This window comes from Sinocyclocheilus rhinocerous, unplaced genomic scaffold (genome assembly GCF_001515625.1).
Source record: "Sinocyclocheilus rhinocerous isolate Xijiao unplaced genomic scaffold, SAMN03320098_v1.1 scaffold2906, whole genome shotgun sequence".
NCBI classification, from domain to species: Eukaryota; Metazoa; Chordata; class Actinopteri; order Cypriniformes; family Cyprinidae; genus Sinocyclocheilus; species Sinocyclocheilus rhinocerous.
In genome coordinates, this window is record NW_015634459.1 from 251266 (window position 1) to 264343 (window position 13078).

Consider the following 13078-nt stretch of genomic DNA (forward strand, 5'->3'; position numbering starts at 1 on the left):
AGAATCAGAGGAGTAAGATGTTTTAGGCAATCAGTATACGAGCCAATTAGAAATGTTCTTTGCCTTTCAATAAAGTATGAAATAAATTTTTTGCCCACCAGGCACAATGGTTGGCAAAATTCCAATTTAACCTGCCACTCAGTTTTTTTCCCCATTTCTAATATATGATATAACTGACTGTGATCTGGAAAAAATGTACAGAGACCACTTTAAGTGGCCAGAAAGCATTTATTTTTGCACGAACACAGTCCATGGGCTCTTTTGTTCCACTTTAATTAAAATCAGCATGAAATGGAAATTCATCTATTTTCTCAATGAATGTAGTGATCTTATATTAACCATTCGTCTATGCATACATTTTTAATTTTATTTTTTTAAACTGGATCTTCTGGTGAAAAGACAGACTTCTCTCTGTTGATGCATGATGAACTTCTCGGACCATTTAGTCTGCCTAAACACAGACCCTTTTTTACAATCAAGTGCAAGCTTGTGTTGCTGCATCCAATCAACAATACCGATTAATAAAACCAAGTCCTTGCCCTAAACCCCCCCCCTCGAAATTGTTTCACTCGGATGTGCATCACAATGCAGAAAAAGTGTAAAATCTGTCTCTACTTGCATAATGCAAGTAGAGACAGATTTTACACTTTTTCTGCATTGTCATTACATCATCTGCTTTAAAATCTATCCATTTACACTGTTGTCTTTTTTTTTTTTTGAGCCCAGTTTAGGTTGACTAATGATAATAACAAATATTAGGCACAGTTTTTTTTAAATCAGACATCAGCTTTGCTTTTGCAATGCACATTATAAGCGAACCACCGTAGATGAGCAAAATTAGTCGCCATTGTGTGTAAAACTAGCAGCATTTTGCTGGTGGCGGCTGTTAATTTCATACACCGCCTGTGAATGAATTTGCACATTCTGGTTTGTTGGCATCTCTTTGGAGGTGTTTTAGAGTGGGGTTCTTGTGCTTGAAGTTAGCAAAACGGTGGAAAAGTTAGCAAAACATCTTAAATTGCTTACAGAACCTTTGTAATCTTATGTGCAGAGTAGCTGTTTCACTGTACTGACTTTGTCCCCCTTAATAAGAAACCTATTAAAGTATTTACATCAGCTTGAGTCCAAGTTTTCTAGGTCATGACTAGAAGAGTAATGTTATGGCTGTTGAATTCAGCTCAGCGTTCTGTTTCTTGTCCAATAGCGCTCTAACATTGACCGTCAGACTAGTCTACATGGCGTCATGGTATCTTAATAGTGTTTTGTTCATCATGGGTTTAGCATATGGAATTACGGGATCCTGAAATAGAAGCCTATCTATGGGCGTCCTGTACAGTCCTGCCTACACAACAATTCTAGATGAAGCCAGTCCTATGGAGAACATTGATATCTTGTTTGGGTGGTAATATCTTTCTTTTTCTCTTTTCTCACAGCCTCCTAAGAACACTAATGGTTCCAACAGCCAGCTGCGGGTACTCAGCCCACCAGTAAAGAGCAGCTCCTCTTCTTCCTCTTCATCATCCTCATACATATCCGTGTCAGAGAAGCGGGTGCAGAAGCGACAGCAGCAGCAACAGCAGATGGAGTCGCCCCTATCCGACGATAAACAACAGAAGGCCAATCAAATCATCTCTGAGGCCATCGCCAAAGCACGAGAGAGGGGAGAGAAAAATATTCCATGCATCATGAATCCCGACAGCTTCCCGTCTTCGTCGTCGCAGCACCGCAGTCACAAGGCCGGTTCTTCCAAGTCCAGAGGCAAGGATAAAAGCTCCAAGAAGGCCCGGATTGTGACGTCATTCAAGCCCAAGCAAAAGGCTCAAATTGGGTAAGACCGCTGTAACATTCTCCCCAAGCTGAAGGATGAGTGCCATTCTATAAGTTTGTTTTTTTGGTCTGGGAGCGGGAGTACAGCTGTACAGCTGTTTCTGTCCTGATCTGTGATGACTTCTATTCATCCAAGTACATCTCTATAACTTCACCTGCATGTTGTTAGCCATGCAGCTAATCACTGTAAGTTAAATAGGTCTTACTGCTTACAGATGTGGTCTTAACCTGTGTTTGTGTGTTAAGTATAAATCAGATGAGAGTTGAGTTCTCGTAGAGATGCAGAGTCTGAGGAGCATTGACTGTCATGTTAAACTGCCACTTAAAGCTAACAGCATTTAATTAAGCAATCAGGAATGAGAGGCTGTGCAGTTTTGTGAATACAGTCAAGAATAAAGGCCATTGTTAGGCATGAAGTTTCATTTTTAAGAGCATCTGTGAACATTCAACTAAAGCAGAAACGCCTAAACTTTTAAATATGAAGAGTCAAAATGTATTGAGAATGTATTTCAATGCAAAAAATTGTGTCAGCCATTTCTTTTTCCTTAATGCACATTTTGACCTATGTGAAACTAGAGCAAATTCACATCAGGCTATTGCATAAACTTGTATGCAAATGTTGAGAGTTTATGTGCATATTAAGTGTTTCCTATCAGGTTTCCCTGAGTGCAACTTTTGCCAGAAATGGTCTCTGACATGTAAAAAAAAACAAAAACTTTTTTATTTTTATTATACAGTATATATATACAGTGGGTACGGAAAGTATTCAGACCCCCTTAAATTTTTCACTCTTTGTTATATTGCAGCCATTTGCTAAAATCATTTAAGTTAATTTTTTTCCTCATTAATGTAACACACAGCACCCCATATTGACAGAAAAACACAGAATTGTTGACATCTTTGCAGATTTATTAAAAAAGAAAAACTGAAAAATGCTCAGTATTTAGTAGAAGCACCCTTTTGATCTAATACAGCCACACTACAAAGATGGCAAGCACAGCAAAATGCTCTGTAATACTCTAACTCCGTTCAGGAAATATTTTAGTCTAACAGAGGTGTCAGCATTTCTTTAGATATTTTCAGATACATTTTCTTTCAATAACATGCTGATGATTCTGTCCTCAGCTGTTAGAAGGTCTTTGGATCTGGAAGTGTGTTCAGAGCATGAAGGGAGTGTTTACTTTTTAACCAGTTACAGAACTTTCTAGCAAACCTTTTTGAACCAAGGACTCCTTTTAATAACCCCACACTGTTTGCGGATATGAGAAACGCTGCTCTTGCAGTTTTTTCTAGAAATGTTGGAGATTTGAGTACTTACTGTCATTTTGAGTAACAATAAGTTGTTATTGTCATGTTTAAAAAAAAAGTGTTTTGTTTTTTTCATTATCTGAAATGTATTACCGTATTGTCCCGAATATAAGACGATATTTTTTTCTTGGAAATACATCTGAAAAAACGCGGTCGTCTTATATTCAGGGTCTAGACTTTGACATGTCAATAATACACCCACAACAATAGGTGGCGCCAAATACGCATAAAACGAGTGTGCCATGAAATACGTAATGTAATGCGTGTTGTAAATATCGCGAGTAAAAACAAAAGAGAAAGAAAACCTTACAGCTGCATGAGTCGTGACTGTCACGTTAGCCTGATGGGACCAAACTCCCTTTGTGATTTTAAAACGTAAGACAGTACCCAGATTTGAAGACTACAGTAAGATTTAACTTCTACTGTTAATAAGATTTTGGTAGGCTACTATTAGATGGATAGCCTAAATGTCCTAATTCAGATGGACTACCGTTTTTTTTTTTTTTTAATGGTATATCAAAAAATTTATATTTTTTAAATGTGATTGTTGGTACATTTGACCAGTTTTTACCATACTTTCAAAACAAAAATTAAAATAGGAAAAATATGCAATATGAAAATAATTGAAGACAAAATGTGTTTTACTGAGAAAAAACAAGATTTGGTTTTTAAAAAGCCTTTTTCCAAAAGGTACATCTGGAAAAAGGGGGGGTCGTCTTATAATCAGGGTCGTCTTATATTCGGGCCAATACGGTAATTGAAAATTATTATTTTCACTAAAAAAAAATTTCCCTGAAAATTTCTGAAACTCTGAAAATTTCAGTGGACCTCTGGTACCCCTTTTAGGCCTTCTGGGGTTCTCTGGTCCCCAGTTTGAAAATCCCTGATCTGAAAGTTGATTGAAAAATTATCAGCCTTTTTTGTAACCCACAAACATGGCAAAGGAACAAACAAACGATAAACATACAGTAATCTGGTGTTCTCCCATTTTTGTTGTGGTTAATGATTCCTTTACCAAATGTTACATGTACCTCCCATGTAACACAGCAAGTGCTCACACAGACAGCCAGTTCTGGTGAAGGTGAATAGATCATAAGTCTGAACCAAACATGCAGAGCTTTATGACATCATGATGTCATCTTATCTGCATTAATGGAGGACTGAATGAAAGAACGTGACATGAGATTTCTAAGTTATGTGCATCATGTGAAGGCCTCTGCAAACTTTGTGCCACCAAATATTGTCTCCAGCTCTACAGTTCAATCTAGATGCTGCTTTGTTCTTAAAAAGGCTGCGTGCTCTCTTATGGTCTGTTGGTGAGATTACGAAGCTGGCATGAAAATGTTTAACATTCCCGCTGTGCTTGTAAAAGCAGTGTGTTGAATTTCTTCGGTGACTTGTTCATCGTGCTTGATGGATTAGCAGTCTGACTGACCCAAATACTTTAGCAGTAAAGGCAAGACAAACAGGACGTGTATATTCAGACTCAACGCCTCACTGGATGATTTCTTTTCTTGTTTAACACAGTTTCTTGGCTCATTCACCTCTGTTGTATAGATTGTGGTTTTTACCACATCTAGCAGAAGGAAGCAGCTTTTACGGCTTTTAAATGCTGGTTTGCAGATACTCCAGAATGAAAGGGACATGTTTGCATATTGACCTGGTAATAGGCTAAGTGGTCTCCTTCTCCTTGTAAAGTATTGCAAGTTACCTGTCTGGTTTGGCAAGCTTTTATTGAGCGTGTTTTGCTGTGTAAGTGTTGTCAACAGGATCTTGTCACCTAGCATTACTCTGATTACATTCTAATGTCCTACGGTGTTGCCGGTCTGCTAAAAGAGGCTGGTATTTATTAACGGTTGAGTGTTATGTTGTAGCTAGTGGTGTCATGACCATACGCAAGTCCGCGGTTAAATGAATCCCAGTGATGTTCAGCAGTGTTGGGAACAACAAGTGTTAGTGTAAGTATGGGTGATCAGGAAGATGTATAGACCCTGTCCCAAATGCTGGATGATTGGCTACGTAAGCCAGGCACTAGTCAGCAAGGTCATAGCTTGCAAAATTATTTATATTATTTTTGGATGCACAATGCTTCTGTGCTGTAAGACTGAACATTGCTTTTAAAGTAAAAATAAGTACGTTTGCATGCTACGGCATTGGACTGGAAAGTGTTAAGTCCTTTTTTTTTTTTTTTTTACATTTTATAAAAAAAATTCTAAATCTCTTTAAATAAAGATAAAGGTTCAGTGTGACAGCATTCATCTTTAATGATGGCAAAACCTCATCAAGAAAAAATATTAAATACAAATATTTGTGGAAAATTGGATTAAGGAAAAAGATGTTTACCAATTATAAATATCATACATTAGTGCAAAATTTTATACAATTAATAAAATACTAAAAATAATGATATTTAATGGACTCTGCCTGCGTATTTCTGCTAAAATCAGTACTACGTGAGCTTCTGGTATAGTATTCTCCCATAGCAAACGGTCATATTTCTAATAACGGTCAATCACAACAACCGTATATGTGATTGCAGCAAAGAGGAAACAGGATCCGTCTGCAGCAGTCTTTATTCAGAAATTAACAAAACTCCAGAACAGGAGCAAAACAACCAACTTAACACGACGTAGAACTGACCATGAACTGAAAGAACCTCAGGGCTTAAATAGACAGGACAAACAAAGGGAGAACCTAACTAACCACACCTGAGGAACCTAATCAAATCAGTAACCATAGAAACAGACAGGCAGGGAACAGAGGAAAACAGAACTAATTAACAGACTAGGGGCCAGTTGCACCAGTTGGACGTAAAAAAGTTGGGTGTAAGCCCTACGCTGGGCTTTGCAACGTCCAGCTTTGTGATAAATATTTACACCTGTTGCACCAACTAAAACTACGACCAGGCACAACTACGCCCGGTGTAGATGATGCACGTCCACGCCAACACATTCTCCCGCAGTGATAGCTGAGACGACATTCACGCTGCAATGGCTACAACTACATATAATAAAGAACTGAATCACCCAATACATCATAACAAGGGAAGCCACCGCGCCATGATTGAAATGTCAGTCAACATTTCAAGTCCGCCTTTTTTATCTGAAGTCTCTCTGCACATTCTCATGACAGATTTCTTCAAACAAACATTAAAAATTAAGGCGACAGGTTAAGTAAAATATAATGAATGTAATACAACGCTTCTCTCTATAGTTAGAACATTACAGTTCACGTCTGCAGTAATAATTAATTTACAGACATGAATCCTAAAACCTAATAATTTCTGAGCAAATCATGACTTTTCACTTTACACCTACCTTTGACTAGGCATAAGATTTAGTCTCAGACGTAGCACTACGCCTAGATGGTGCAACAAGTATTAATTCTACGCCCGACTTAAAGCGCATTTTACGTCCAGCCTAGTTTTACAACCGGGTGTACGTCCAGCTGGTGCAACCGGCCCTAGAAGTTTAACTTAGAACATGAAAACAGATCAAAAACAAACTTGTGGTGTGGTAGAATGCTGCAGAGATCGCATCAGTTCTGACGTCACAATTGGCTGCATTAAGAATGGGGGCACCTCTAAAAAAAAAACTTCTGAATCATGAAATGACAATGGAACATTCTATGGTTTCTTGCACTTCTTGAACATACAAATGAAGGCCACAAGTCCACATCAGGTGTGTAATTTGGGCCATTGAAAATCTGCAGTGAGCTGTTTGCTTGACTGCTGCCTCACAAAATTTTAAAATGTCAATCAAATCACATTTAATGTGAATGGTTTGAGGTTGTAGTCAAGGTAGCAAAACTAAACAAACGTGAGTATATTGAGTATGTGATGCACTCAAGAAGTCAGGCTCACAAACAGCAACCTTTTTGAAAAACTGCAGACAGTTGCAACAAACCTCCTTAAGTTAGGAAATTCCTTATCGAGGATAACCTTACCTGTTACTAACTATAGGTTTTCTTAACTGAAGAGATTTGTGGTGACTGGGCGCTGGATATTGATTTTCAATCACTGTGGAGACATGGAGGCAGAGGTGTCTCTTAGATCTTGCTTTCATAAATAGCAGGGTTGGTGTCTTTGAGCCTGCGGTGCAGAGCAAAGCCAGAAACCTACTGACCCGCTTTGCACCAAACGGCACACTACAGCCAACAGCTGCCATTAAAGCAGACCATGTGATCTCAGAGAGAGAGAGAGAGACTGCAGTCATTCACACACACACACACACACACACACACACATATTTATAACAGTACAGTCTGCCAGGCACGTTATGGCTGTGTCGATATAGTCATGTATCAGAATTCTCCCCCTCATGCTATTGCATCAGTACTTCTATTGATATTTTTTATTTATTCATGTGTTCGTTCATTCGATTACAGAAGAATCAGGTTGTTAAAAGTGCAAACTTGCATTTCTTAGTGCGGTCAGATACGCAGTGCTGGGCAAAAGTGAAGTGAACCATGCGGAACCAAGACGGATTGAAACTTGACACCACAAATTCACTCTCTCCCTGACATACTGAGTTTCTCTCTCACATGTTTAGCACCGTTTAAATCCAGTTGTGATACATGTATGATACGTGTTGTGTCATGACGTGAGGTGCTGAGTGTGTGATGAAGAAGAATGGATACTGGATGTTTATATACTGTAGACATTATATTGAAAGAAAGAGATGAAAAAGATTTTTAAAATGAATATATGGTGTATTTTTCATCGCAGGGCTGAATTTAAACTCATTTTTTGTGTATGTTTGTGCAACCATGTGTTTGGAGGAGCTTTTAGGGAAAAGACTGAGAAAGACTGAGTGTCTTACCCTAACCTAGGTTACAACCCTGAAATATTAACGCAGCCTTCTGCGTCTGCCACCGAAGACCTTCCACTGTCATCCATCGAGCATGTGAGCATGCATTTATATGTGTTTGGCTCTGATTCATATAGCCTTTAAATGTGCATATATGTAACCTAGGTTACAACCCTGAAATATTAACGCAGCCTTCTGCGTCTGCCACCGAAGACCTTCCACTGTCATCCATCGAGCATGTGAGCATGCATTTATATGTGTTTGGCTCTGATTCATATAGCCTTTAAATACTGATGCATCTTTAAAAAAAATAAGAGAAACACATACACACACATACACACTCTAAAATGTCCATGACTTACCAAACCACCCAGTTGTCAAACAACAGTGGCAACTACAGTGAATAAGAAAAATTATTATATTTACCTTTCGTCATATGTTGTATGTGTTTTGATGTTTTTGTTTGTTGGTGAGTTGACTTTGAGCTGTTACAAAGATATTTTCAGAAAACTTAAGTTTGTGACAAAGTACAACCATTAAAATGATAGTTGATTTAAATCCTAATAAGTTCCTTTAAGAGTCACTAACTAAACGTTGGCCAGCTGGGATTTGTGTTGTTGGTTTTGGTAAAGCATTTTGATACGTTTAATAATGTGAAATGATCAATCAAATCAAACAAATGATCAAATCAATGAGTGTACTCCAATTAGCATAAAGTGCAAATTTAACATTTAAACTGTTTTTCCCCTTATTCTTTTTTTTTTTCTCTCTTCAAAACAGGTTAAATAAAATGTCGGCCATATTGGCCTGTTGACTGGTGCCTTTTTCAGCAATTCGAAGACCAGGGTTGGGAACCACTGCTCTAGAGCAGGGGTGCCCAACCCTGCTCTAGAGCTTCATGTGACAATAAATTTTTTTGTTCTTGATTCGCCAACATGAAAATGTGAGGGACAAAATCAATATTTTCTCATGACTAGTATTTGATTCATCATACAAGAAACGGCTAATAATTGCTTTGTCTTATAGAAAATCTACCTGTCTGTCTTTCTTTTATTTTTCTATCTTTTCTATGTTATCATATTTATTTTATAAAATAGTAGAGCGTTTGTGGTTGATTCTGGACCCTGTATGTGCAGGCGTGTGTGTATTGTTGGGTCCCTCGACAGAGGAGAGCAAAAGAAAGATGTTTAGGGTGTTAAACTGGCTTACTTCACATGCTTTCACAGGTTAGCTCAGTCCACACACACAGTGCAGTGAAGACCAGCTCTCAGTCTCATTTCACAGCTGCTGAGTGGAGCTTATGTGTCACTCACAGGATACAACATTACTGCTTCCACCCACACCGCCAGCTTCACTCTGATCAGGTCGCTAGGCAACCAGAAAGTCATGTTGTCCCGGAAACTAGCGAAGTGTAACATCATCCAGAGAGGAGGACCCAGAATGAGAGCGAGAGTGATGCACACAGCTGATGTCCTGAGAATCATTTCCTGTTCATCAGAACTGTGTGCCCAGCACTGCGGAGAAATTGCAAAAGTGTGACTGTTTTTAGTGTCCAGCATGAAAGATGGAATTCTGTGTAATCATTTGACTGTTTAATGTTTGCACTGAACGTTTTCATGTGTGCTGAAGGTTTGGCTTCATTAAATGACATTTACAATGGAGTTAAGAGAAACTAGTGTTTAGTATTATTTATACTAAACACTTTATTGTTTAATATTATTTATATACTAATATTATTGTGTTTATTAATATTTAAATTAGCTTTTATTTTTATATTTTCATTTTGTTTGGTAATATTATTATTTTATATAATATAATTTTTTTATAATATTATATATAATACAATATATTATATAACATTATATATTATATTATATGTATATATATATATATATATATTATAATATACAGTATTATATATATATAAATATATTATCTACATAGCTTTTATTTTTATTTCGGGTTTCAGTTTTGGTGATTGTGCCAGTTTTTATGTGTGGTGTCTGTTTTATTTGTGACCATATGAAAAAGCGTCTTAGAAACATACTCAGGTTTCAAAATAAATGCAGAGGCATTGAAATCAACAAAGCAGCCATTTTGTGTGTTTCCATCAAATATTTTGAGTAATACAGGTTCCCTTTCAGTCGGTCACTCTCGACGTCACGTCGGATGACCGATGAAATTGGGATCTCGCTTAGAGAGACCAATCTACTTCGAGTGTAAACTAAACGAGCCAATGCACATTGGCATGCGATTATTGCATCCAGCTGCCGCTGATCACAGCGTTCCTTCAGGGAACGAGGGTTACCATACGTAACCGAGACGTTTCTTCTGATTGAATTCCAGTGGGTTTTGGTGTTAAAATAAGTCTCTCTGTGTGTTCTCCTCTTTTACAGGAAAATCGTTATAAAGCTTGGAAAGAAGAAGCGAAAGAAGACAGATTCCTCTGAAGAGCTGTCTGACAATGACAGACCAACTCGACGATCTTCTAAAGATGATGATTCGGTGAGCTTTGTCTTTCATGCTGTCTTATAGTCTTATATAAACATCTAGCAAGAAAAGTATTTGTAAGTGGTCATTTCTGGAGCTGGTGGCACAAAACATATTCCTGGCCATTCTTTAATCTGCATAGTGGTGCTTCCTGCGGCATGTGTATGTTCAGTACAAGAGCTAGAGAGACTGAGATGACTGCCGTACCCTCAAATGAATTCCATCTCTTTCTTCTTAAATGACTAACCTCTCATTCCCCCATTCATGATATACCCTCTCCACCCTTCTAGATATAATTATCCTCTTTAAATACCCCTGTGTTAATTAAAGCAGTGTTCTTTTGATGACTCAGTTAGGATGTCAGAGTTAAAGCCACAGCCATGTGCATTCTGGGAAACGCTGGGGTCTCGTGGCAGGGCGGGTGGGTCTTTATTTGGTCATCCTGAGATATTCTCATCCTCTCCATTTACTTTAACTCATACACATTTAGGTCATGTTATATTTGGGAGGACAGACACACACTCATTCTCTCTCTCTCTCTTTCTCTCTGCTGTACTAATTTATTAAAGGCCCCCTGATGGGCATCTCTGATTCGCTAAGTGAAAAATAAAATTGTGCATGCGCAGGGGTTCTTTAAAGATTTTTTTAAACCTCATTTTACATATTAAAAAATATGTAATATCCGATGGCAAATCATTCCATATTTTCATTCCTCTATGCATTACAGTCCATTGCTTTGCATTATATATATATATATATATATATTTGAATTAACTTCAAAAATTCAACTGTAGCACAACTGTTCTCAACATTGATAATAATAGGACATGTTTCTTGAGCACCAAATGTTATATTAGAATGATTTCTACTATACGACACTGAAAACTGGAGTAATGGCTGCTGAAAATACCATAACAGAAATAAATTACATTAAAAAAAAAAACATAATAAAAAAACAGTTATTTTAAATTGTAATAACATTCCATAATATATCAGTATCTGTTTGATCAAATAAATGCAGCCTTGATGAGCACACTCAATTTTGTTTGTGTGTGTGTGTGTGTGTCTACAGAAGCGGCGTTCGAACCGGAAGGTCAAGAGGAAGAAGTATGAGGATGATGATGAGGCTCGATTGTCTGATGAAGAAATGAAGGTCATCGTCAAAGCCAAGAAGAGCAACTCCAATGCTCACAAACAGCCTGCAGTGCAACTGTTTGTGGTGAGAACATAAAATCTCACTGCAGTTAGCAGCACACAGACTTGTTTCTTATGTTGTATCCCAGCATGCTCAAGCAGTTCTCTGATCTTGAATATAATATGATATGTTTAGAAGGAGAAAAGCCAGTGCATCCTTTTATGTGTGTGTGTGTGTGTGACAGGGTTTCCGCGGGGTCTTAAAAAGTTTTAAATTTAGTTGTATCAAATTTAAGGCCTTAAAAAGTCTTAAATTGTACAATAAAGTCTTAATTAAGATTTCAAGAGGTCTTAAATTTGGGTATGGAAAGACCAGAATTGCGATATGGCTGAATGTGACGATTAAACTTAAAAAAAGGCTACGATTTCATTAAATAAACATGAGTGCTGCACGTTCAAAGTCCGGGGCTGCTCTGTGTTCTGCCGTTACCAAGGAAACAGTGATATTTCTACCAAACGCTCCACCTGCTGGCAGAGAATGAGCATTTTCAAAAAGCCTGTTGTTTTGTTCGAAGTTCAGACCAATGCATAAATCGGCCCATGTTTTTACCCTGCAAACACGCAGAGCTTTAAATATGAACTGGTGGATCGATAAAAAGACAATGCATTATAAAAATCTAAACAGTAGGGTGTGCGATATACATGGTCTGCAATAATATCGTAATTGTTGTTTTAACAATTTGCGATTCAACATTATCGAGTACATCGCAAAAAGCAAACAAAACACACCTAAAGAGTGCACAGTCTGCACACATACATTAGGTGATGAAGTCAGTTAATATAGGTTAAACTAGTGCGTCTACATGATTACAAATGTGATATTGATTTTATACAACAGTTCAATAAACAAGAAGTTAAGAGACTTACATTTTAGACAACGTATTTCCTGCTTTTGCTCTATTTCGCCAACAAAAAGCAGCACTGTTTTGCGTCTCTGAGCAACATGATGGCGTTTCCTTCCTGAATGAATCAAGCGTTTAAATGATTCGGTTCAATCGCAATGACTCACTTATTAACAGTGACTTGCTGCCACCTACTGGCGGTTTTAATTTCACATTTAAAGTATTTTAAGTTTTTTTTTAAATAATTTCAAACTTCAGTTTTCAATGTTTTATGTTTAAAATATCAAAACATTATTCATGCATTTGCAGGTTAGGTTAAAGTATCCCATGTTCCTCTGAGCTGCATTAAACAATGTGTAAATACATCTAAATGCCACTTCAGACGCAGCTTCTGTGTTTCCTTGATGGACGAGGGGCGGGGTTAGGGGTGTGCCCGAAGCGTGAAACAAATAACACGTTGTACAAAGCCACTAAAGCCACTACCGCTTGCTAGCGGTAGCCTGTTGCATTACAGTAGGCTACATCACTTACCACATACACAGAGTAAGTATAAATGTCTGATAGGACGATGGCGAATGATTTGCAGATCCTGAGCACCAATGACAAACA

The 13078-nt window shown here is 37.7% G+C and overlaps 1 protein-coding gene across 1 annotated transcript in view; it reads left to right on the top strand.

Annotated features, from left to right (window-relative positions):
* Nucleotides 1–13078, top strand: part of LOC107745552 (chromodomain-helicase-DNA-binding protein 9-like) — a 75209-nt gene that overhangs the window by 29502 nt on the left and 32629 nt on the right. Inside the window, 3 exon segments of the mRNA XM_016559443.1 lie at nt 1434–1828; nt 10340–10448; nt 11506–11652. Coding sequence (XP_016414929.1) covers nt 1434–1828; nt 10340–10448; nt 11506–11652 — 651 coding nt within the window.